The sequence below is a fragment of the Coturnix japonica genome, chromosome 8 (genome assembly GCF_054131305.1).
Source record: "Coturnix japonica strain WE chromosome 8, WE-NBRP24, whole genome shotgun sequence".
NCBI lineage: Eukaryota > Metazoa > Chordata > Aves > Galliformes > Phasianidae > Coturnix > Coturnix japonica.
The window spans coordinates 21,237,611-21,258,545 of NC_140670.1; the positions used below are offsets into that span (position 1 = coordinate 21,237,611).

At 61.4% G+C, this 20,935-nt stretch overlaps 3 protein-coding genes across 15 annotated transcripts; 2 read left to right on the top strand and 1 right to left on the bottom strand.

Annotated features, from left to right (window-relative positions):
* Positions 1–1,563: 1,563 nt before the first annotated feature.
* Positions 1,564–11,412, top strand: CRTAC1 (cartilage acidic protein 1). Of its 12 annotated transcripts, none has more exons than XM_015867257.3 (15): positions 1,565–1,717; positions 4,507–4,703; positions 5,837–6,033; positions 6,802–6,932; positions 7,468–7,624; positions 8,068–8,202; positions 8,427–8,572; positions 8,714–8,850; positions 9,414–9,496; positions 9,597–9,697; positions 9,772–9,940; positions 10,019–10,164; positions 10,265–10,307; positions 10,565–10,708; positions 10,896–11,412. In XM_015867257.3, the coding sequence occupies exons 1-15, from the start codon at positions 1,664–1,666 to the stop codon at positions 11,006–11,008; spliced, it is 1,953 nt and encodes a 650-aa protein (XP_015722743.2). In that variant the 5' UTR covers positions 1,565–1,663; the 3' UTR covers positions 11,009–11,412. The 12 variants fall into 12 exon arrangements, with proteins under 12 accessions (XP_085410736.1, XP_015722743.2, XP_085410742.1 ...); XM_085554609.1 differs by lacking the exon at positions 10,265–10,307 and having other exon boundaries at positions 1,622–1,777; positions 10,792–10,900; positions 11,032–11,412; XM_085554612.1 differs by having other exon boundaries at positions 1,625–1,777; positions 11,032–11,412.
* A 293-nt stretch (positions 11,413–11,705) lies between these two features.
* GOLGA7B (golgin A7 family member B) lies at positions 11,706–16,746 on the bottom strand. Of its 2 annotated transcripts, none has more exons than XM_015867266.3 (5): positions 16,617–16,746; positions 13,402–13,527; positions 12,948–13,100; positions 12,756–12,857; positions 11,706–12,648 (listed from the first exon to the last, which is right to left on the bottom strand). In XM_015867266.3, exons 1-5 carry the CDS (start codon positions 16,671–16,673, stop codon positions 12,556–12,558), a joined length of 531 nt encoding a protein of 176 aa, XP_015722752.2. In that variant the 5' UTR covers positions 16,674–16,746; the 3' UTR covers positions 11,706–12,555. The 2 variants fall into 2 exon arrangements, with proteins under 2 accessions (XP_015722752.2, XP_015722751.2); XM_015867265.3 differs by lacking the exon at positions 16,617–16,746 and adding an exon at positions 14,046–14,421.
* A 1,600-nt stretch (positions 16,747–18,346) lies between these two features.
* On the top strand, positions 18,347–20,348 carry SFRP5 (secreted frizzled related protein 5). The gene is made up of 3 exons (XM_015867269.3): positions 18,347–18,908; positions 19,476–19,553; positions 19,687–20,348. Exons 1-3 carry the CDS (start codon positions 18,389–18,391, stop codon positions 20,025–20,027), a joined length of 939 nt encoding a protein of 312 aa, XP_015722755.2. The 5' UTR covers positions 18,347–18,388; the 3' UTR covers positions 20,028–20,348.
* Positions 20,349–20,935: the final 587 nt, after the last annotated feature.

The following is a 20,935-nucleotide window of genomic DNA, read 5'->3' on the forward strand; positions in this document are numbered from 1 at the left end:
CACACTGGAGTTCCCTGATCCAGCTGCTCCTGGGCTCGTTCCCATCCTGATGGTTATGAGCAGAAGGATGCAGGGTGCCGGGGCTGCTGGATGCAGGGGGTTGCAGGAGGCAGCCACCCCCGTGCAAAGCAGGACGGAGCTGCCCTGGAGATGTAGGCGCTGGTGCAGTGCTCACACTGCGTGCCCGCGCTGCCTGCATCCCTCCGTGGAGCGCTCCGACTCCCTTCCCCCAGCAGCATGTCTCACTGCCGCCTCGCTCTAATTTCCTGTCCATTGTCCCCGTCGCCGCCACCACCGGTCCCCAGCGCAGGGCCATGAGACGCACAGCCAGCCTCCATGCACCTCAGGTACATACCCCACCAGGGCCGTGCCCACCTTCTGCAGCTCCCAAAAGAACCTGGGTGCTGTCACATCCCCTGTTCACTCCCAGAATCGGTGGGGGCCGGGTACGGCCGGCCCAGCACGGGGAGCAGGAACCCACAGTGGATTCCGTGCCCAGTGCTCAGCTGCACTGCAAGAGGGGTCATCAGAAACGGAGTGTACAGGGGTACTTGATGGTCACGTGGCAGCAGCGCTGTGGGAAACAATCAGTGGGACTGAGAGCTCTCCAATACAGCAGGGAGAGGAGAACTGCGAGAAACAGGCAAGAGCTGAAGCCAGACACGTTCGAATGAGAAATAAAGGTTTCAGCAGGGCAGGAGATCAGCCGCTCGGCACGGCGCAGGCTCCTGCTGCCACCAGGTGCAATGAGGTGGCTGCAGCCCCAGGTTCCATGCTGGGTTCCTGTAGACGTGTTCTGCTGGGGTGGCCTAACCAGTGCCCTGCCAGCACCGTCCCCATGCCACCATAGCCCCACGGGGAGCTCTGTGCCTAGCCCTGCAGCAGATGCTATGGGAAGGCATGCGAGCCCAGCTCAGCATCCAATAGCTACAAGGTTTTGACATGGCAGTGCCTTGTGCATCCAGTCCCCAGGTCCCCAGCAGTGAAGCAAGTGCCCTTCACCCGGGGCCATGCAGGGGATTGCATGGGGATGATCCTGAGCCCTTGGGCACAGCTTTGGGAGCTGACATCTCTCCGTGCCCACAGTTGCATTGCTCTGCTGAGCAAAGCAGCTGGGATGGGGCAGCTCTGTGCATCGTTGCAGTCAGTAGGGAGCAAATCTTGCTGTGCTCTGGCTGGAAATCACCCTGGAGGGAAATGAGCGTGGGGGAAAGTGCCCCTGTGTTGCTGCAGGTCTTCAGCCGGGATTCCAATCCCCATCACCCAGCTCCCGTGTTGTGCTGCTGGGACCCCATAGTCCCAAAGCTTTGGGGAGCAGCCTAGCAGCGCAGGACAGTGTGGGACACGATGGGACAGAGCAACCCACCACCCCGTGAAGGTTATGAGCCACTCTCCTGCCACATGCCTCAGCGGGTCCCCCCATCATATTTTGGCTCCGTATCACCCGGCGCTGCCCGGCCGTGCTTCCACTGCAATTTCGGGCAGTAAATCAGCTTCGCACAGCCCCACCTCCCCGCTCTCCATTGGCAGCGGCACCCCTCGCCCCGCTCATTGGCGCTGCTGCGGCCGCCCAGTGCTACATAAACCCCGCACGGGCGGCCGGAGTCGTCGGGCGGCGCGGGACCGGGAGGCGGGCGGTGAGCGGCAAGGCGGGCGCTGCGGGATGCGCTCCCCCCGCCACCGCCGCCGCGGGGGCACCTGGCAGCCCCCAGCGCCCGTGAGTAGGGAGAGGGCCCCGCGACCCCGCCCCGCCGCCAACTTTGTCGGGGAGTCGGGGGTGGGTGCGGGAAGTTGGGAAGTGGGGAGGGAAGGGGGCGGAGGAGTTGGGGATGGGATGGGGGGGATAGGGGTACTGATGGGATTGGGCGTTTGGAGGGGAGCTGGCCGTAAGGGAGCACCCACCGGGACGTTGGGGCGGTGATGGGTAATGGGAGGGAAGGGGAAGCTCTTCTGTTTGGGGACGTCCACACTTGGTCACTGTGGGGCTGGAGGGGTCTCTCTGCCCCTCCACCTGTGCAGGAAGGGGCTGCCTGCGCGGTGCCACGGCTGAGCCCCCCCCAAGGTCCCAATGTCCCTTCGGGCTGAGCTCCGAGATAAGGTGACTGCTTGTCTCCATACTGCATGAGCTGCTGCTGGCTGAGCCCCAGCGTGCTGGGTCCGGTGCTGAGCAGTCCTGCATGGGAGGGAACAGGGACCATCTCTGCATGGGAGCTGCGTGTGTGAAGCCCATTGGGAGCATCCACGGTAGGATGCACACAGGGACCAGGGCCTGTGCGAGGGGTGCGAGGTGCACAGTGCTGAGCCAACAGCAGTGGGACCAGGGCTTGTGACTTTGGCCAGAGCAGAGGCACTGCAGGGTCAGGGCTGCTTGGGGCTCTGGCATCCTTGGGACACTACAGCCCCTCTGGGACAGAGGAGGCTGAGTGCAGGATGCCTCCCACCTGTCCTCTACCCTGGCAGGTTTGACTGTGGTGGCCTGGAAATGACGGGAAGGGGGATATGGTGTCACTGGGACACATGCAGCATGATGTCATGCGGTGCTGTGATGTTACTGTGCTGTCACTGCTCTCAGGTGGCTTTGGGGTGTGGTGGGGCTACTGCCGCACAATGTCACACGATGTTATGGCGGTGCTGGTCTGGGATGGGATGTGGCCTGGGATGGGATGTTGCCGCAGTGGTGACGCGTGACATTGGGGACATGCAGCATGGCAGCTGCGATGTCACGGGGACGGGGCGGCCATGCAACTGGCCAACTCCCATCTCCCCATGATGTGAGCTGGGGACCACAGCTAGGTACATGAGGAGCCCTGGGGCAGCGTCTCCCTACCTGCGGTAACAGGTCTGTGGGGTGTGACCTTCCCAGGTTCGTGCACGCTGGCATTGCCCTCACCCCATCCCTTTCTGCCCTCTGGGTACTTTTGGCAGCAGCTTTGCATGGGGATGACAGTTCCAGGGAGCAGCTGTTGGGCCAGCACAATGTTCCTGTGCTGCCCAGCTGTGCTCTGTATGGGCACCCATGGCACCCCTGCCTTGCTCCTCTGTCCCTTCTTTCCACCTCAGCTCCATGCCACCAGGCTTAACCATGCTGAGCAGGAGCCCCAGTGTGACTGCAGCACCTGTAGTGACCTTGCCACTGGTTGAGAAGACATGAGCTGGGACATGACTGCTGGGACAGGAGGGGGCTGAGATCTTCCTAGCCATTCAAGCAGGATCCTGTTGCCTCAAACATCCTTGTGCCATGCTGGAAGCCATGGGGCCTCTCTCATCCAGCACATTGAGCCTGGCTCCCTCCCTTTTCCCAAAACAGCCTGGCTCTGGGCCGGGCAGCCTCCACCATGGCACCCAGAACCGGATCTGTGGGGAAGAGCCTTTTGTTTCCAATCAGGAACATTGTTTCCTCCTGGAAAAAGCTTCATCCAGCTTGGAGGGATTCCGGCTGCAGCTGGATGAAGTGGGGGTGTGCCTGGGGAGCAGGCCAAGCTGCAGGGAGTGGGAGCTGGATGGGAGACAGATACCCATTGGTGATGTGGGGGCATCAGGCAAGGGAATGCTGCACTGTGCAGGGAATCAGAGGACAACCCTGTGCCCATGTCTCTGTGCATGGGCAGCTGCCCAGTGCCTTGTTCCCACACTTCCCAGATAAACCTTGGGGTGCTAAGATCCTTAGGGCCTTCTACCTCCCCAGGGAGGCAGCAGCAGGCTGGTGGTGACAGTCTACCAAGATCCAATAACTGGTCATCTTCCCTTCTCCAAGCTGGCCACACAGGGCCAATGGCATGAGCACGGGCTGACAGTGAGACTGGTCACCTTTCCCCACTGCTGGTCTTTTGGGGGATGCTCATAAAGAATTTGGAGCAGTCCTGTTATGGCCACACAGAGCAGCGTCCCTTGCTGGGTATCCCAGCCCTTCCTCCAGACTGTGGGAGCAGGGATGGCTGCTCTTGCTTGCAGCTGGAGCACTGACGCACGGGGCCTTGGGCACAGCTAGTGCCATGCAGCTCACTGCTGCTGGGCTTTTCTCTTCTGGAGGGACTGCCTGGTCCATTGTGAGTGCAGCTGTCCTGAGTGCCACCTCACTTGTCACCCACGCTAAAGCCGGGTCAGAGCCAGCTCCAAAGCTCCGCAGCCTTGCCAGCAGTGCTGGCAGCCACAGTCCTCCGCAGTCCGGGTTAATTGAGCCTCTCCTTCCAGTCTCCTGTCACCTTCCTATGGCTGCAGACCTGTGCAGACACCTGCCTCCCACCCCTGTATGGCTCAGCAGGTGCTCACCCCACAGAGTCTCCAAGAGGAACAGCGATGGCAGGATGGGGAAACTAAGGCATGCTGGAGCTGCACAGCAGTGCCCGAGGTCCTGGGGTGGAGAATTGAAGGGTTGTGGGTTACTGAGTGGGGTGGGTGGTGAGTGGTGGAGGAAGAGCAGCTCGTGCAGGGATGATGCTCAGGCTCCATGGAGTGGGGTCTTGGTGGTGCACCCAGCAGAGCTGAGGGGCTGCAGGTCTGTCCCAGGTGCCCAGGATGCTGGCGCTGTGCCTGCTGTCCCTGGCCTGGCTCAGTGAGGGCTCCCAGCGCAGTGAGCCCATGTTCACCTCCGTCACCCACCGACTGCTCCCACCTGACTACGACAGCAACCCCACACAGCTCAACTACGGCGTGGCTGTCACCGACCTGGATGCTGACGGCAGCTTCGAGATTGTGGTGGCAGGGTGAGTAGGGACAGCCTTGGGGACAGTAAGACATGGTGGCCCTGCAGTGCCAGGAGCTCCTCGCAGCCCTGTGTCCCAGGGCTGACAGCCTTTCCCAACTTGCTGTATTCTCCATAGAGCACACGTGGTGCCCAGCTGAGCTCCCAGCTGCAGGCAGTTGGTCTCACTGCTCTGCTGGGGCACATCACTAACGTTCCCATCCCTCCATCTGGAGGAGGTGTGCGGTGGCACTGCCAGCGTGCCATCTACATGAGGACACTGCTCCAGGGCTGGGTCCCCTTGCTGTGGGATGGGGGCAGCTGCCCAGCGGCTGGGTCCCACCCCTCAGCACAGAGGCAGCTCAAGCCCAAGCCCGCTCAGCTCTGCTGACAGGACTCAGTGCTCTCTGGAGATTCACTTAATTGGCTGGAGGTTTTTTATAGCCATGTATGGGTGTGATGGCTCGGAAGGGCTGGCAGGAACCAGTGATGCAGGAGCTGGATGCTGTGCTGCCCCAGCACCCAAGCAGGGCTGGACACGGAGCAGCTGCTGCTGGCAGGTCCTGCCCTGGCTGGGGTCATGCTTATCCATGAGGGAGGCTTGCACGTATCCTCACCTGGAAGGGAGTGTCTCACCCTGTGAGCCCAGCATGGGCTGGCACTCTCTTTGATGTATGGGGCATGGATATGAGGTGTCTGCCCAAAAATGCAGCAAGCCTGAGCAGCCAGGGGCACCCAGCAGGAGTGGTTTTGTAAGCAGCACGGTGCCCGTTGTGTAACTTGTTTACGAGTGTGTGGGGCAGGAACAGGCGGGGAGCCTGTGGGGCACACTGTGCTGAGCGATTTGCCTTGTATGCTGCCTTTGCTACCCTGGGAAAGGGCTGCAAGCAGGGAACCCGCCCCATCCTGCCCTGACACTACCCAGGGTGCCCAGGCCAGGCTGATGTGCCATGCCAGGCTGAGCCCTCCCCATGGCAGCCCCCACAGCTGGGGGCAGAGGGAGGCAGATCCATGACCACCATGTCTTTGCTGTGCCCCTCAAGCTGCTGGTGCCCAGATCCTAGTTGGCACAGTGCATGGCCACCTGCACAAGGGGATGGGACAGGGGCTGTCATGACATTCCCAACTCCAGAATCCCTGTGTTCATGTCTACAGATACAACGGCCCCAACCTGGTGCTCAAGTACGACAAGGCACGGGGACGGCTGGTCAATATGGCAGAAGATGAGCGCAGCTCTCCTTATTATGCACTGAGGGACCGGGCGGGCAATGCCATCGGTGTGACAGCGTGTGACATCGATGGGGATGGCCGTGAGGAAATCTACTTCCTCAACACCAACAACGCCTTCTCTGGTGAGCTCCAGGCACCGGGGGGGGGGCCAGCACCGCTGCCCACGACCTTCGGCGTGTGAGGGATGTGTGCGGGCTGGAGTTAATTTCCCAGTTGAGTGGCTCCATTGATTGATAGCAGCACGGGCGGGACGCTGAGCCCAGCCAGATGCTGAGTCAGCACTTCCAGCCGCCCTCCCCATGGCACCCGGAAGGGGATGGCAGTGTCCCTTCACCACTGGGACTGCCGTGCCACCAGGTTGTGTATGTACCCATGCTTGCTGACCCCCGTGATGGTGGCAGAACTGTGTCTCTGTACCAAGCCAGAGCCTCATCCTGCCTTACTGGTGCTGCCACAGCTCCTGGGTGTATTGGCCCTGAGGAGGGGACAGCTGTGCCCCAAGGCATCTCCAAAGCTCCCTGTTTCCCTTCTCCAACCCTGCTCTGCCCCATCCCACTGCTGCAGATGTGTTTTCATTCTCCATTTACCAGGGCTGGCACTGGCTTGTCTGCATGCCCATCCGTAAGTCAGGCAATGCCACTGGCACTGTCACAGCAGTGCAGCTCACCGCCTGTGCCCGGCACTGCATTGATTTTTGCCTCCACAGGCTGCACCCCATTGGGACACATTTTAACTTAATGAGTTGATTCTTCCATGTGTCTCCCGGTGATGCTTATGGGTTATGGGAATTATGCTGGTGGCAGCTGCTGGGGGGCAAAGCAAGGGTCATGTCCCATTGGGTTGAGCTCAGGGGGAGGATGGTTGTGGCAGCCCCTGACCACATCCCATAGGCATGGCCACCTACACGGATAAGCTCTTCAAGCTCCGCAATGGGCGCTGGGAGGACCTGCTGAGCGACGAAGTGAACCGTGACGTGGCCAGCCGCTTCGCTGGGCGCTCCGTCGCCTGTGTGGACCGCATGGTGAGCAGGCAGGGTGTGGGGCAGCCCCTCACCCAGACATCAGCCACATCCCACTCCACTGGGGCTGGGGGTGCCCCCTGCATGTGGTTGGAGGCTGTCAGAGCTCACAGCCCCCCCCGGCCATCAGGGCTTCGGGCATCCGTCCACACGGTTGCCGCTGGCTGATAAACGCGCCTGTCGAGGTGATTTATGTCCCTGTCACCTGCTCTTTCTTCTTCCTCCTCCCCCAGCAGTTTGTTTCCCAATGATTATCGCTAAATCAGGGCCCAGCTGCTGCACGGGACAAGGGGGGTGGTGGGAGGGGGGGGGCACCTGTCACAGCAGGGAGCGTGGCATGAACTGAACACCAGCACTGAGCATGGGGATGGTGAAGGTGATGGGACACATCCCATTGGGATAGCACAGCCATCCCCAATGTAGGGTGCTCTTGGCTGTGGGCACTAGGGACCCTGACAGCAGGGAGGACGGGGGCCAAACCCAACCCCACGGGCTGAGGTGGGGGCACAGGGAGCTGAGGTGGTGCTGCTGGCTGCAGGGCTCAGGCAGGTACTCCATCTACATCGCCAACTACGCCAGCGGCAAGGTGGGCCCACACGCCCTGCTGGAGATGGACGTGGCTGCTAGTGACCCTGCCCGTGGCATCGTGGTGCTGGTGGACGTGGCCGCCCAAGCTGGTGTCAGCAAATACACAGGTATGGAGAGGATGTGAGCATCAGTGACCTGTGCCATGACCCACGCCGCATGTGCCATACATTGCCTGCCTGACTGCCCCACCTAGTGGCCACCCCACTGTGCGTGGCACCCACCCAGAAGGACCCCGCTGTCACCCTGCTGGTCCTCTGGCAGCGTCCTGAGGGCCTGGGGATGCAGGGTGCATGCCAGCCAACATGGGGGGCCGCCACGTGCCCTGTCTCTGAGGCGGTAAATTCTTACTAATTAGGAGTGTTGTCACCATGGCGATGGCAGTGATTAGGTTGGCTGTGACACAAGCGGCTGCCAGCCTCAATTAGCTCCTGATGAGAGGGAGTGAAGGAGGAGGGAGAGAGAGGAGGGGGTCTTGGGAGCACTGGAACTGATGCAGGGACACGCAGCCCCCAGAGCAGGGGACAACCTTACCACTGGCTGCTGTCCCCAGGGGGCCGTGGTGTGGCTGTAGGTCCCATCCTGAGTGACAGTGCTTCTGACATCTTCTGTGGGAACGAGAACAGCCCCAACTTCCTCTTCAACAACCGTGGGGATGGGACATACCGGGACGTGGCAGCTGCGGTGGGTGAGTAGAGGGTCGGGAGGATGACACCAAATGAGCTGAGCACAGTGCTGGGGAGCGGACCATGAGGACTAACAGCCCCATTGACCACAGGAGGGGTATTGCTGATGTAAGGATGCAGCATGGGGAGGCCCATGTGTGGACCAGGGGGCCCTGTCCCTGGAGGTGCCCTGGGGAGGTCTCCCAGGACTGAGGGTCCCATCTCCCTGTCCCCTTGCTGCTTGCAGGGCTGGATGACCCCTACCAGCATGGACGTGGCGTGGCATTGGCTGACTTCAACCGAGATGGTCGTGTGGACATTGTTTATGGCAACTGGAATGGGCCGCACCGCCTCTACCTTCAGGCAGGGGCCCCTGGGCGTGTCCGATTTCGGGTGAGGGCTGGGGCTGGGATGTCCCCAACCACTAGCTTTGGTGCTGAGCCCCAGTTTGGCTTTGAGCCCTGGTTCCCTGTGTGGATGGGAAGCAAGGAGCAGCGTCCTCACATCACCAGCCCGTACCCATCTCTCACACAGGACATCGCCACTCCCAAGTTCTCCATGCCGTCCCCCGTCCGCACTGTTATCGCTGCTGACTTTGACAATGACCAGGAGCTGGAGGTCTTCTTCAACAATATTGCCTACCGTGGCTCCTCTGCTAACCGCCTGTTCCGGTAGGGCTGGGGGGCAACATCCCGCAGCAGGAGCCAAGCAGCCCTCACTGTGCTCTTCTCCATTGGTGCCACATGCGGGACCAGTGCTCCAACTCTGCTTATCAAGGAGCCATGCCTGAGCCCTTCCCCATGTCATTAGTAGCCCTGTGGCTGTGCCTGCAGCAGCCCCTGGGGTCCCCATGCTGCTGATCACAGCTGTGTGGAAGCTTGTTCTCTGCTGCAGCTAATTGTGGGGATCAATTCCTCACCACTGCTCTGTGGCACCCCCTCGCCATGAAGGCACAGTGGGTGGGTGGAATGCAGTAGTTTGGGTGGAGCCCCAGGGGTTGCGGCAGCATTTGGAGATGGTGCTGCTGCTCTGCAGCTCAGATCCATGCCCTTCTGACATCTCTGTCATTCCTCCATGGAGCAGGGATGAGATGTGCATGTCCAGTCACCAGCCACCCCACATGGCCCTGTCCCCTCTGGGTGTCACCTCTCTGCCAATCTGCACCAAGGTGGAGAGCTGCTGGTGGTCATGGGGACACGAGGGCTGGCACTAACACCCTGCCTGTGCTCGACAGGCTCATCCGCAGGGAGCACTCAGATCCCATCATAGAAGAGCTGAACCCTGGGGATGCACTGGAGCCCGAGGGCCGGGGCACTGGTGGGTGCTGCAGGGCAGGGCTGGCTGGGGTGACACAGCATTGCCAGGGTGCTGCCATCACCACGAAAGCCAAGCCCGTGACCTGCTGCTTTGTGCACAGGGGGTGTGGTGACAGATTTTGATGGCGATGGGATGCTGGATCTGATCCTATCCCACGGCGAGTCCATGGCACAGCCACTCTCCATCTTCAAGAGCGCCCAGGTGAGCAAAGGGGCTCCTCTAGGTGTCTTGGTCCCTGTGGCCCCCCAGGTCAGCCTCCTTCCCTTCTGCTGCAGGGTGTTGGCAACAACTGGCTGCGGGTTGTGCCACGTACCCGCTTTGGGGCCTTTGCACGAGGGGCCAAGGTGGTGCTGTTCACACGGCGCAGCGGTGCCCACCTGCGCATCATCGATGGCGGCTCAGGGTACCTGTGTGAGATGGAACCCGTGGCTCACTTTGGATTGGGTGAGCCCCAGGGTGGGGGCAAGAGGCTGCAACCCCTTTAGTTCTCCCCACACCTTATGACAGGCTGCTTGCCCACAGGGCGTGATGAAGCCAGCAGCTTGGAGGTGACGTGGCCCGACGGCCGTGTCCTGGTGCGAGCAGTGGCCAGCAGCGAAACCAACTCTGTCCTGGAGGTCCCCTACCCCCAAGACACAGAGAAGCCACCAGTGCCCACCCTGCTGGAGGTGAGGGCCCACGGGGAGTTGTTAGGGGATAGGAATGCGGGGCTGAGCTCTGCTGCCTTGGGGCTGCCCCGTCCCAGTGTCTGCTTCTCCCCAAACGCAGTGCGGGCAGGGATTCTCCCAGCACGAGAACGGACGCTGCGTAGGTGAGTGCAGACACAGGCATGGCTGAAACACAGAGTATGGCTGTTGGGCATGTGCTCTGGGAGCCTGGACTCTGGAGGGGGTAGGGAGTGCATGGATGACACAAGTGACCCAGCAGAAATGGGAACACAGTAGTGCTCAGCTGTGGCAGTGCACCGATTGTGCATGGCCACATCCACGCTTCAGCACAGTGGGAGCGGGGGTGCACCACTGGCAGTTCCCAGTCTGTCCATATCATCCCCATCCCCTCTGCCCACAGACACCAACGAGTGTGCTGAGTTCCCCTTTGTCTGTCCCCGGGAGAAGCCCATCTGCATCAACACCTATGGCGGGTACCGCTGCCGCAGCAACAAGCGCTGTGCCCGTGGCTTCGAGCCCAATGAGGATGGCACAGCATGTGTGGGTAAGTGATGGTGGGAATACACCGGAGCAGCACCTTGGGATGACAGTCACCCCTGTACCCTCCAGTGGTTGCCTTGGCCCCAGCCCCACATCCACGTGCCTCCAAGCCTGCTGGTCCTATGCCACCCGCTTGCTGCTGACCACCCAACTCTCTTTCTTTCCTGCTCCTTTTCTCATTCTCCATGCAGCTCAGGTAGCCTTTTTTGGGGGATACCCCTCCACTGGGAGCTGGCTCTGGGCCCCCCAAGGTGTTCTTCTCTCTCTGGGCTTTGGACTCTGCCTTTGTCTCTATGCACTTTAACCCTGCCTGTAACACCCGAGCAGCCTTGGTGAAGGAGCGGCCAGTCTCTGCCCGTCTTCTTCTCTCTCCCCATGTGGAACTACCCTGGACGGGCAAGGGACCACAGCACCATCCAAACACTGCAGCCCGGGACTGAAGCCCCAGCACTCCCCCTGTATCGCTGGCTCCGTCGCCTCGATCCTGTGCCATGTGCCTGCTGGTTTGGCCTGAGCCACGTGTGCTTCGCAAGTCCCCTCTTCCCTGGGGGGGGGGTAACCCCCAGCAGAGGAGGCTCCCCCCAGCCCAGCAGGGGAAAGTCCCCCTGGTTTGTTTTTTAACTTCTTGACCCTGCTGTTTGAAGTTGGACCCTGCTCAGTCTTCCAGCCTATCTCCTGGAGAACCTTCCCAATAAACTATACACTGTCTGTTTGCCTGCTGGCCTGAACTCAGGCTTCCAGCAAGGTGGGAGCCACTATTCTGCCCTGGATTCCTCCCTGGACCTTCATTCCCCCCAGGCACAGCCCCTGTGCCGGCCATGCCATGACAGTAAACCCATCTCTGTCCCACTTTCTCTGCATGTCCCACAGAGTGTGCACTGCTCTATGTCTCCCCCTTATTGCCCCATGCTCACTCTCCATATGGGGCCAGAGCTATGGCACCCATTGCAACAGGGTGCTCAGCCCCAACACAACCCCAACACAGGAGGAGACAGAGCAGCTGACAGGGCCAAAGCATGAGGTTTATTGGAGGTCTCCATCAGTCTCCATGCAGGGTGCCCCGCAGGTAGCACCAGAGCTGGGGTCACTCCCCACCCTCCTGTGGGGCCGGGTCCTCCCTCCATGGCCCTGGAGCTCCCTCCCAGTTACTCGATGTCACAGGGACCCACCACTCGTCTCTTCCCCCCAGGGGTCCCCCACCACAGGCTGCAACTGTGGGTGCTGCAGCCAGGGGTGCTGCATCAGGGCAGCTCTTCAGGGCTGGCACCTTTTGGCTCATGGGCAGGGTGCAAGCAGGAGACACACCCCCCACAACCCCCCAGCATCACAGGGATGCTGCATGCTGCAGGGAGGGGGAGAATGCATGCAGGATGTTTGGCAGGAGGAGCTGCATCCCCTGCCCTGGCTGGGGAGGGCACAGGGGAGGGCAGGGAGCAGGATGCAGACAGAACCTTTGGGGCAGCACATGGGGTGAACACACAGCACCATCATGCAGATGAAATAACACAGGGACACAGGGCCATGTCCCCCTGTCTTCAGTGCTGCTGGAGCACTGCAGGGCAAGCTCTTTCATTTGGGGGGGAGGGGAGGGGGGGCTGCAGGAGCCCTTTGGCACTGGTTTGGTTCAGTGGGAAGCATCTGGAACACCCCAGCAGCAGTCCCTGCCTGCAGTGGGTCTGGGCAGGGGCAGAGCCACCACAGGGGGTATGTGGCACAGATGACACATGGCCCCCAGGCCCCCTCCCACCCACCCTGGGCTCAGAAGCGGGTGCTCTGGTAGTGCAGCCTGCGGATCTCAGAGAGGCGGCTGTCCCGGCAGTACGTGTCCCTGCAGGGACCACCCCCTGCCAGTCACCGCCCCCCCCCACCGCTGCTGCTGCTGCTGGAGCTGCCACTGCTGGAGCTGCCGCTGCTGCACCGGTCCTCGTAGATGGAGATCTCGATCTGGGCATTGCTAAGGAGTAGCCGTGGGATGCATTAGCCACAGCCCCCCTGCCCACTGCCGGTGTCATCCCCCCCTCACCCTCATCCCCCCTTATCCCAGAGGATACAACTCTCATGCCACGCTCCAGGGGGTCGGTGAGCAGCAGCCCCCGTGGTGCATAGACCTTCTCATTCTGCTCCTGGATGTACTTGGAGATCTTCTTCAGGACCTGTGAGTGCAAGGGGGCACTGAATACCCTCCAGCCCTGGTGCCCTCCCCAGCCCCCTCATTTCCTGTGCCCTTCCCAGGGCATCGGCACCTTCTCGTAGTGTGTCTCCATGCAGAGAAAGATGAAGTAGGCAGTGGCACAGGCCAGGCACCCCTCCAGGTATGAGCTGCCCCCGATCTTCTCCGCTTCAGCATAGAACCCATTGAGAGTTTTCACAGTCTCCTCGAACAGCTGACGCTCAATCTGGGGCAGAAGCTGCCATGAAGAGATGCCTGGCCAGCAACTATCCCCATCCCTGGGATGCCCTGGGGACCACCCAATCCTGTCCTTCCTTCTCAGCTGCTCCCTGCCCATTTCCCATCTACACAAAGGCTCCACCAGAGCCCCCAACCCCCAGAAGAGATGGTTACGTACTCTGCCCAGAGCAGCAATCCAGAGCTGGCTCAGGGCCACGCAGCCCCCCATGCCCTCTTCCTTTTGTTTAGACAATCCCCATAGGACTCTGTATATAGGGCACCCCCACGCACACTGCCAGGCATCCTACCCGGCTCTCCAGCTCTGGGGGGAACTTAGTCTGGAACTGGCACGTGGTCCCATCACTGTAGTCCCGCTGCACAAAGACCTTGGTGGCCAGGGACGCACTGCGCCGCAGCTCCTGCAGGCTGTGTACCTGGGGGGTGGCAGTGAGGTGAGCTGGGAGGATACAGCCTGGGGGTGAGAAGGGAAGGTCCCCATGCATCCCACTGTGGAGCTATGGAAAGCGGTGGCATTGTCACAGACCCCAGCATGGCCATGTGTCCACGGTGGGACAAGGCCTGATGGTGGCACAGGGATGGTCCTCAGTCCTCGGCAGGATGCTGGCAGAAGGAGGGGAACAAGGGACTGCTGCTGTGGGGCTGCAGCAGCTGTGCAGCTAGAAGAGCTGGGATGGCATAACCCTGGCACCCTGTGAGGTGTTGGATCAGAGCCGGGATGGAGAGGAGGATGGAGGGACAAGGGGAGGGAGTCAGACCCCTCACACTGCAGCCCCACATGGACTTCTCCATCAAGGACACCCCACCCCAACCCCAACCCCACACCGCTCCAGCCCCCCCGCAGGCACCTTGGAAGCGCAAGGGCCCTTCTGTGAGCGCGGACCCCGCAGGGCTCCAGCCCCACCCGCACAGCCCCGGGCACCCGCGCACCCACCTCCGTGGCCATGGCGCTCCGTGCGCCACGGGCCGGGCCGTGCTGCGCTGGGTCGGGCCGCGCGGGGGAACCGGAGCCGGCGGCGGGACCGGGCCGAGCCGAACCGAGCCGGGCAGAACCGAGCGGGCGGCACCGGCGCTGTCCGCGGTGCTGCTGAGCCGCGCGGCGGAGGCGGAGGCGGGCCCGGCCGCAACGTGTGCGCAGCCGCCCGGCCCCGGGGATGGGCGCCCGCTGCTGCCTGCACCGAGCCCGGGGGGAGCCGGACCGATCGGGGGCGGCTGTGGGGGTGGCTGGAAAGTGGCTTTCCAGGGGTGCTGCGGCGTGGAGGGCACGGGGGGTAATGGGGGGCTGCATGCCATGGGAAGGACATGGGCACTGGGGGGGATGGCAGTGGGTCTGGCAGGCAGCCCTTCCCAGGTAGGTGGACGAGTGCTTCTCGTGCAGAATCTGCAGCTGCAGAGTGGGTGCCGCCAGCACAGCACAGGCAGACATCAGAGAGGAGCGCTAACAGATTCCCTGTTATCTCTGCCCATTGACAGCTCAATTAGAGGCAGAGAAATGGCAAACGGGAAGAAAACAGACGTTCTCCCTAGAGGAGGAGGGCACTGCAGGGGAGGGGGTGATGTGTGGTGGCTCAGGGCCCGTGCAGGGTGGAAGGGCAACAAGCCCTTCCTCTGCACCTACAGGGACGCTGGCAAGAAAAGCAACAAGCAGTGGGTGCAGAGCCTCAGCAATGCGCACACACATGTCTGGGGATGCACAGATCTACAGCTGGGGTTGTACGCATCGACACCTGGGGATATGTGCATCCCTGCAGGCATACGTACGTACCTAGGTGTGTCCCAGGATGCCCCCACACCCATGTCCCTTTCCCACACTGCATGTCATACCGCGTCACTGCTCACCTCCTGCCTGGCAGTGGCCGTGCCAGTTGCCATGGCAATGTCTTGCCTGTGGAGAGATGAGGTTCACTCTCCCAAGCGGTGGAGAGGGGCTGAGAGTGGCTGTGGGGGGCACAGCTGTCTCTGACACCCCCGTGTGTGTCCCCTGGGCTGTGCCCACCTGTGTTCCCCCATGAAAGCTGGGCTGGGTGGGAAGGAACCACAGCTGGTGGCTGTCCCCTGGAGCTGTGACACTGGGTGTCCCCTTGGGATTCAGTGCTGGGCATTTATTGGGGGTTCCCACTGTGCTCCCCACCCCCACACAGCCCCTGGCCCCACTGCTTTTCCCCCAGCCCCACCAGGCCCTGCCAGACCCCCAGCCAGACTCCCCATCATAGTCTTCCCAGCTGTAACCAGATGACCCTTCTGCTGAGCCTGGGGGGCTATTTTTAGTTTCCCTGGCAGCAGAGGCACTGCTCACATGGCTGTGTCAGGAGCTGCCTTTATTCCCATTATTCCCTGCACCTGAGGGAGCCATCCCACAGCCCCAGTCCCACTACCCTAATGCTGCTCCTGCTCCAATAGGAGCAAGAAACCCTTGCGCTGGGGTTGGTCCCATACTGCCTATGTTTGTCACCCCCTCGGCAACCCTGGCCCAGAGAAGGTCCAGCCCTGATTCAGTGGGAGGGGACCTGTGCCCCCTCCTCACAGGGACTGTCAGCAGCTCTGCTTCAAAGGGAGAACGGCAGTGCCAGCCCTGGCAGCTGCTTCACACAGTGCTGGGGGGGCTTTAATTAATGTCAGGGGGAGAATGAGCTCACTGCCCCATTGAGGACAACGGTGACATTTGGGACATGGTGGGGAAGAGCTGATAACCTTTCCTGAGAGACAGCAGGTGTGCATGTGTCAGCATGGAAGGACATTTCCCACACCCACTCCAGGCACCCCAGCTCTGCCTCTGCCCCACGGGCATCACAGCCCATGGGACACTGCCCCGAATTGCCCACAGCCTGAGCTGAGCACACTGCCATCCCCATGGAACTGCTCGATGTGGTGTGGGGAGCAGTACTGCTGAGAGGTCCCCGTGTCTCCATGCATGATGCCATCCTCATGCAGAGCAATCCCCATATGGGCCATGTCCCATCCCTGCCCTGCATGGGGCTGGAGGGAGGCAGACAGTGGCTCTGTGTGCTCAAAGGATTTATGAGCCAGGGCAGAGCTGCTGAGGGGCTGGGAGGAAGCCAGGGTGGCTGCGGCCCCACAGCTGTGCCCGGAGCACTGCCAGCTGCATTCCTGGGGCTGCGAGACAAGTGGGAGTGTGTGTGGGCGCAGGGCAAGTGCGTGGTCACCACTGCCTTCTGCCTGCCCTGGAGGTCTGCAATCCCAGTGGCTTGGCCCCATCGTGCCCCCCTCCAGCACTCTCCTTCCTCCTGCACCTCACTGCGGGGCAAACTGACTGCAAGGAATATACCGGCACTGCTGTTGGAAGTGCCAAGGATAGGGTCTGAGAGACTGGGCACCACAGCACTGTGCCTGTGCCCCACTTCCCATGACAGCAGGATTTCCCCTCCTGCAGCAGAGCCAGAGCCTTGCACAAGTGTTAGTCCTTGTGCCTTGCAGCCCCCTGCACAGCCCCTGCCAGTGCTACTTCAGGAAGGTGAAGCAGCCCCCTCAGGGCATGTCCCCTTACCGTGTCCTCAGGGCTGGCCATCCCCGAGGTCTCCACTGCAGAGGGGGCAGCCCCCATGGTCCCAGTCCTGGTCCCAGCGCCGTGAAGTGTGACGCAGGCGGTGGCAGGGCTGGTGGCTGGGCTGCACAGACTGACAGGCACAAGTGTCTGCCCTCCAGCCCACTGCGAGGGTGATGGATGGGGACACGGGAACGAGTGCAAGAGGAGCGCAGAAGGGACACCCCAGCGCAGAGACACATCCCCAGGACACCTGGCAGGAGAAGGACACATGGACCGCTGCCCCCAGCCCTGCTCAGGAAGTGACTCAGTGGCTCTAATGGAGATATAGTGGCAGACAGGGGCCCAGCAGCTGGTAGGGAGCCCCTCACTCCCCTGACCCTACCCACCAGGGCTCAGGGAGAGGCACAATCAGCATCACTCCTGGGCACCTTATGAGTATCCCACAGGCTCCCTCTGCCCCCACCACCCTGTCCCTGGAGCTCTCTCTCCTTGGCCCCTTCCCAGCACAAGCCCATTGCAATTAGCCAAGCTGCCCAGCCCCAGCTCATCCATCATGGGTTAGCTATTTTCTATCAGCATTTTTCTCCAGGCAATCTCACTGCTCCTCTGACAGCCCAGTGCCTCCCTCCTGCTACCGGGCAGTCCTGATAACGGGTGGCTCTATCTTATCGTGCTCCCCGGCAGTTATACATTAGCAGTGCCATCTCCGGGGCTTGGCCCAGGAGAGGTGAGATCAGATTCTGGGACAGCACTGAGCATCCCTGAGCACTGAGTGTCCCTGGGTACCAAGTAACCCTTATCTCTGAGCATCCTTTGGCACCATGCGTCCCTGGGCACCACACATCCTGGGCACAGGTGGAACAAACAGGCTGCAGGCATGAGCTTGGTGTCTGAGGTTTTTGCACAGCCCCATTGCAGACAGCTTCTTATGGGTGTGTGGAGGGGTGGTCCCTGCCCCCTGCACGGGGCAAAGGGCAGCTGCTATCGCAGCCCACACCAGGCTGTTTGCTCTGTCGCCCATTAACTGAGCCACCTTATCCGGCAGACGGGAGCTGGGGGCAGCGTGGGAGTGCTGACCAGGTCAGGACATTGATCGCCACAGTGGGAGGGGGTGCTCCAGATAACCCCTGCAGACAAATGGGTTTCTAATGGGGTTCTCACCCTGGCACCCCTGGCCTGTCTCCAAGGGGAAGAGGGAATGTGGACTGGGCAGGTCTCAAGAAGGCTCTGGTTCTTCCCATGCCCTGGGCACCAGGGAAAGGGCCTGAATGTCCCCTCCCAGCTCTCCCATTCTGTCTCAATGAGCAACTAGTTGGGGTGCCCCAGGATGCTGCGGGGTGACACAAAATGCAGCTCTGAGGCAAAGGACAGAGCAGGGACTGCAGGTGGCACTGGGTACGAGTGCACCATGCAGCCTTGGGGCTATCCCCAAAACCCTACTCGAAGGGGGGCACAGTGGTAGGAAGCAGTGCCTCCTGCCCCCCAGACAGGACGGGGATGTCGGTGGGTAGTGAGGTGCACGGTCCCTTCCTGAGTGCATGGTACCAGAGTGATGCGGAGCATCCCCGTGAGCCCACCCTGCAGTGCAAGGGAGGGAGGGAGGGCGGGAGCACAGCGGGCGGCCTGGCGTGGGGCCGGGGGGCCATGCGTGGGGGGCCAGCAGCCAGAGCAGATTGGCTGCCGGTGATGCCTGCGGGCTCCTTTGAAAGGGCAGCGTGGGAGGTGCCAGAGGAGCAGGCAGCGGCCGTGTGTCCCGCTCAGCAGGAGCGGCGATGCTGCGGGCGAGCAGCCCCGCGGGCACGGTGACACTGGCACTGCTGGCACTGGCGTTGGCACCGGGAGAAGGGCAGCACTACGACTACTACGGCTGGCAGCCGGACAGCGTGCCCCGAGGGCGCTTCTACGGGCGGGAGCCGCAGTGTGTCGACATCCCTGCGGACATGCAGCTGTGCCACGACGTGGGCTACAAGCGCATGCGGCTGCCCAACCTGCTGGAGCACGAGTCCATGGCTGAGGCCAAGCAACAGGCCAGCAGCTGGGTGCCGCTGCTCGCCAAGCAGTGCCACGCTGACACGCAGCTCTTCCTCTGCTCTCTTTTTGCTCCTGTCTGCCTCGACCGCCCCATCTACCCGTGCCGCTCGCTCTGCGAGGTGGTGCGCGACGCCTGTGCGCCCGTCATGGAGTCCTACGGCTTCCCCTGGCCCGAGATGCTGCACTGTGGCAAGTTCCCTTCCGACCACGACCTCTGCATCGCCGTGCAGTTTGGGAACAACCAGGCCACCCCGCCACCGGGTAAGTGGGATGAGTACCACAATAGGATCGGGTTTGGGCAACTGTAGGAGTCCCCATCCCTGCCCCTACAGCCCTAGGCACCCAGCTGCATGCACAGAGTTGACCCAGGGCAAGGTGAGTGGGTTGGCAGTGGGATGAGTGCTGAGGGTGAATGTGGGACCGCGGGATTGCCACAGGGCCGTCCCCTTTCTCTCACTATGTACCATCACAGCCAAAAGCATCCAGCCCTGAGCGCTGCACCTGTGCCATACCCACAGCCCTGCAGGTCCCCTCGGGCTGGGGAAGGGGTGTCATCTGAAGGCAGCCTTGGGTCAGGATCGGGTTGTGTCACCTTTCACCTGCTACCACCCTCACCCCAAAGCATCGGCAGTCAGGCAGGGTCCCCATTTCCTAACCCTCTTGGGAATTGGGTGCTGGAACTCCTAAATACGTGGTGCTGAATGTCCCTGAGTCACCTGGCACAGCTTCCCAGGCACAGAGGTGCTGCTCCCCGGCTGTGTCACTACCCAAGGTGACACAGGTGACAGCCATCAGATTCTGCTGACAGCAGTTGCTCTCGCCCTGCAGTGCCCAAGATCTGCACCCAGTGTGAGATGGAGCACAAGGCGGATGGCATGATGCAGCAGATGTGCTCCAGTGATTTTGGTGAGTGCCCCCCTGACCTCCCAGCCTCCCTTGGACCCTATGTGCAGGGGATGGGGCGCACCATGAGAGAGGACATCTCGGGGGGACAGGCAGAACATGTGGGGGGGTCACTGGGTCTATACTAACTTCACAGTGGTGAAGATGCGCATCAAGGAGGTGATAGAGGAAAATGGGGAGAGGCGCCTGGTGGCTGCCCAGAAGAAGAAGGTGCTGAAGCTGGGTCCCCTCAAGCGCAAGGACACCAAGAAGATGGTGCTGCACATGAGGAACACGGGCTCCTGCCCCTGTCCCCAGCTCGACAACCTAAGTGGCAGCTTCCTGGTGCTGGGGCGCAAGGTGGGCGGCCGCCTGCTGCTCCTCGCCATCTACCCCTGGCAGAAGCATAACAAGGAGATGAAGTTCGCCGTCAAGTTCATGTTTTCCTACCCCTGTCCCCTATACCATCCCCTGCTCTACGGGGCTGGGCAGCACTAGGGCTCCGTCCCAGGACTCCTGCACTTGCCCTGCTCTGCATCCCCAGTTCTGCACCCAGGCTGCATTCAAGGAAGCCCTGATCTGCACCCAGGACCCCTGCAGCCTCCTGAGCCCCCTACCTTCACATAAGACCCCTGCTTGACCTCAGCTGCACCCCAGACCCCAGACCCCATGCCCCTTCCCAGCTCCCATACCCCCACCCTCTGTACCCACAGACTGCCCGCCCCAGCTCCCAAAAGCCCTGAGCTGCATAGCCCCAGCTCTCCAGCACCCCACACCCTGGCCTATCCACACTAGAGTAAATTATTTTGTCTGAGATAAGCCTGCATCCAGCTCTCTGTGGTTCTTGGGCTCCAAAACCTTGGGGCATCCTGGGGGACACATGGAAGGAGGGCACAGGGCAGCTCAACAGTCCCTACACCATCCCTACTTCCAGCACCTGGGAAGTAACCATGGAGGGGCAAAAGGGAGAAAGAAATCTGGAGGATGCATGGACAGAGGGTGGCACTGAGTGCAGCAGGGTGCAGAGCTGGACATTACACCTCCCAGCCCTGGGTCCCTGCAGCATGGGAGTGGGGCAGCCCCAGGTTGGTTCCTAGTGAAGCAGCAGGGGCCCCCTCAGCCTTGTTTACTCTGTATTTTTGAGTCTGCTGCATTACAGAGCATCCTGGCAAGATATCCAGACACCAGGATAATTACTCAGCAGCAGGTGGCCTCACACCACAGTTTATAAGGGGTGACAAGGGGATATGAAGCTGCAGGACACCCCATGCCTGTTTTGCATTGCCTCACCAGCAAGGCACCAAGCACTTGCCCCATGCAGGAACAAGTGGGCACTGATGCTGACAGTGGGATGTGATCCTGCCCCATAGCCAGCACAGGACGGGGGCAGCAAGCTCCTGTGACAG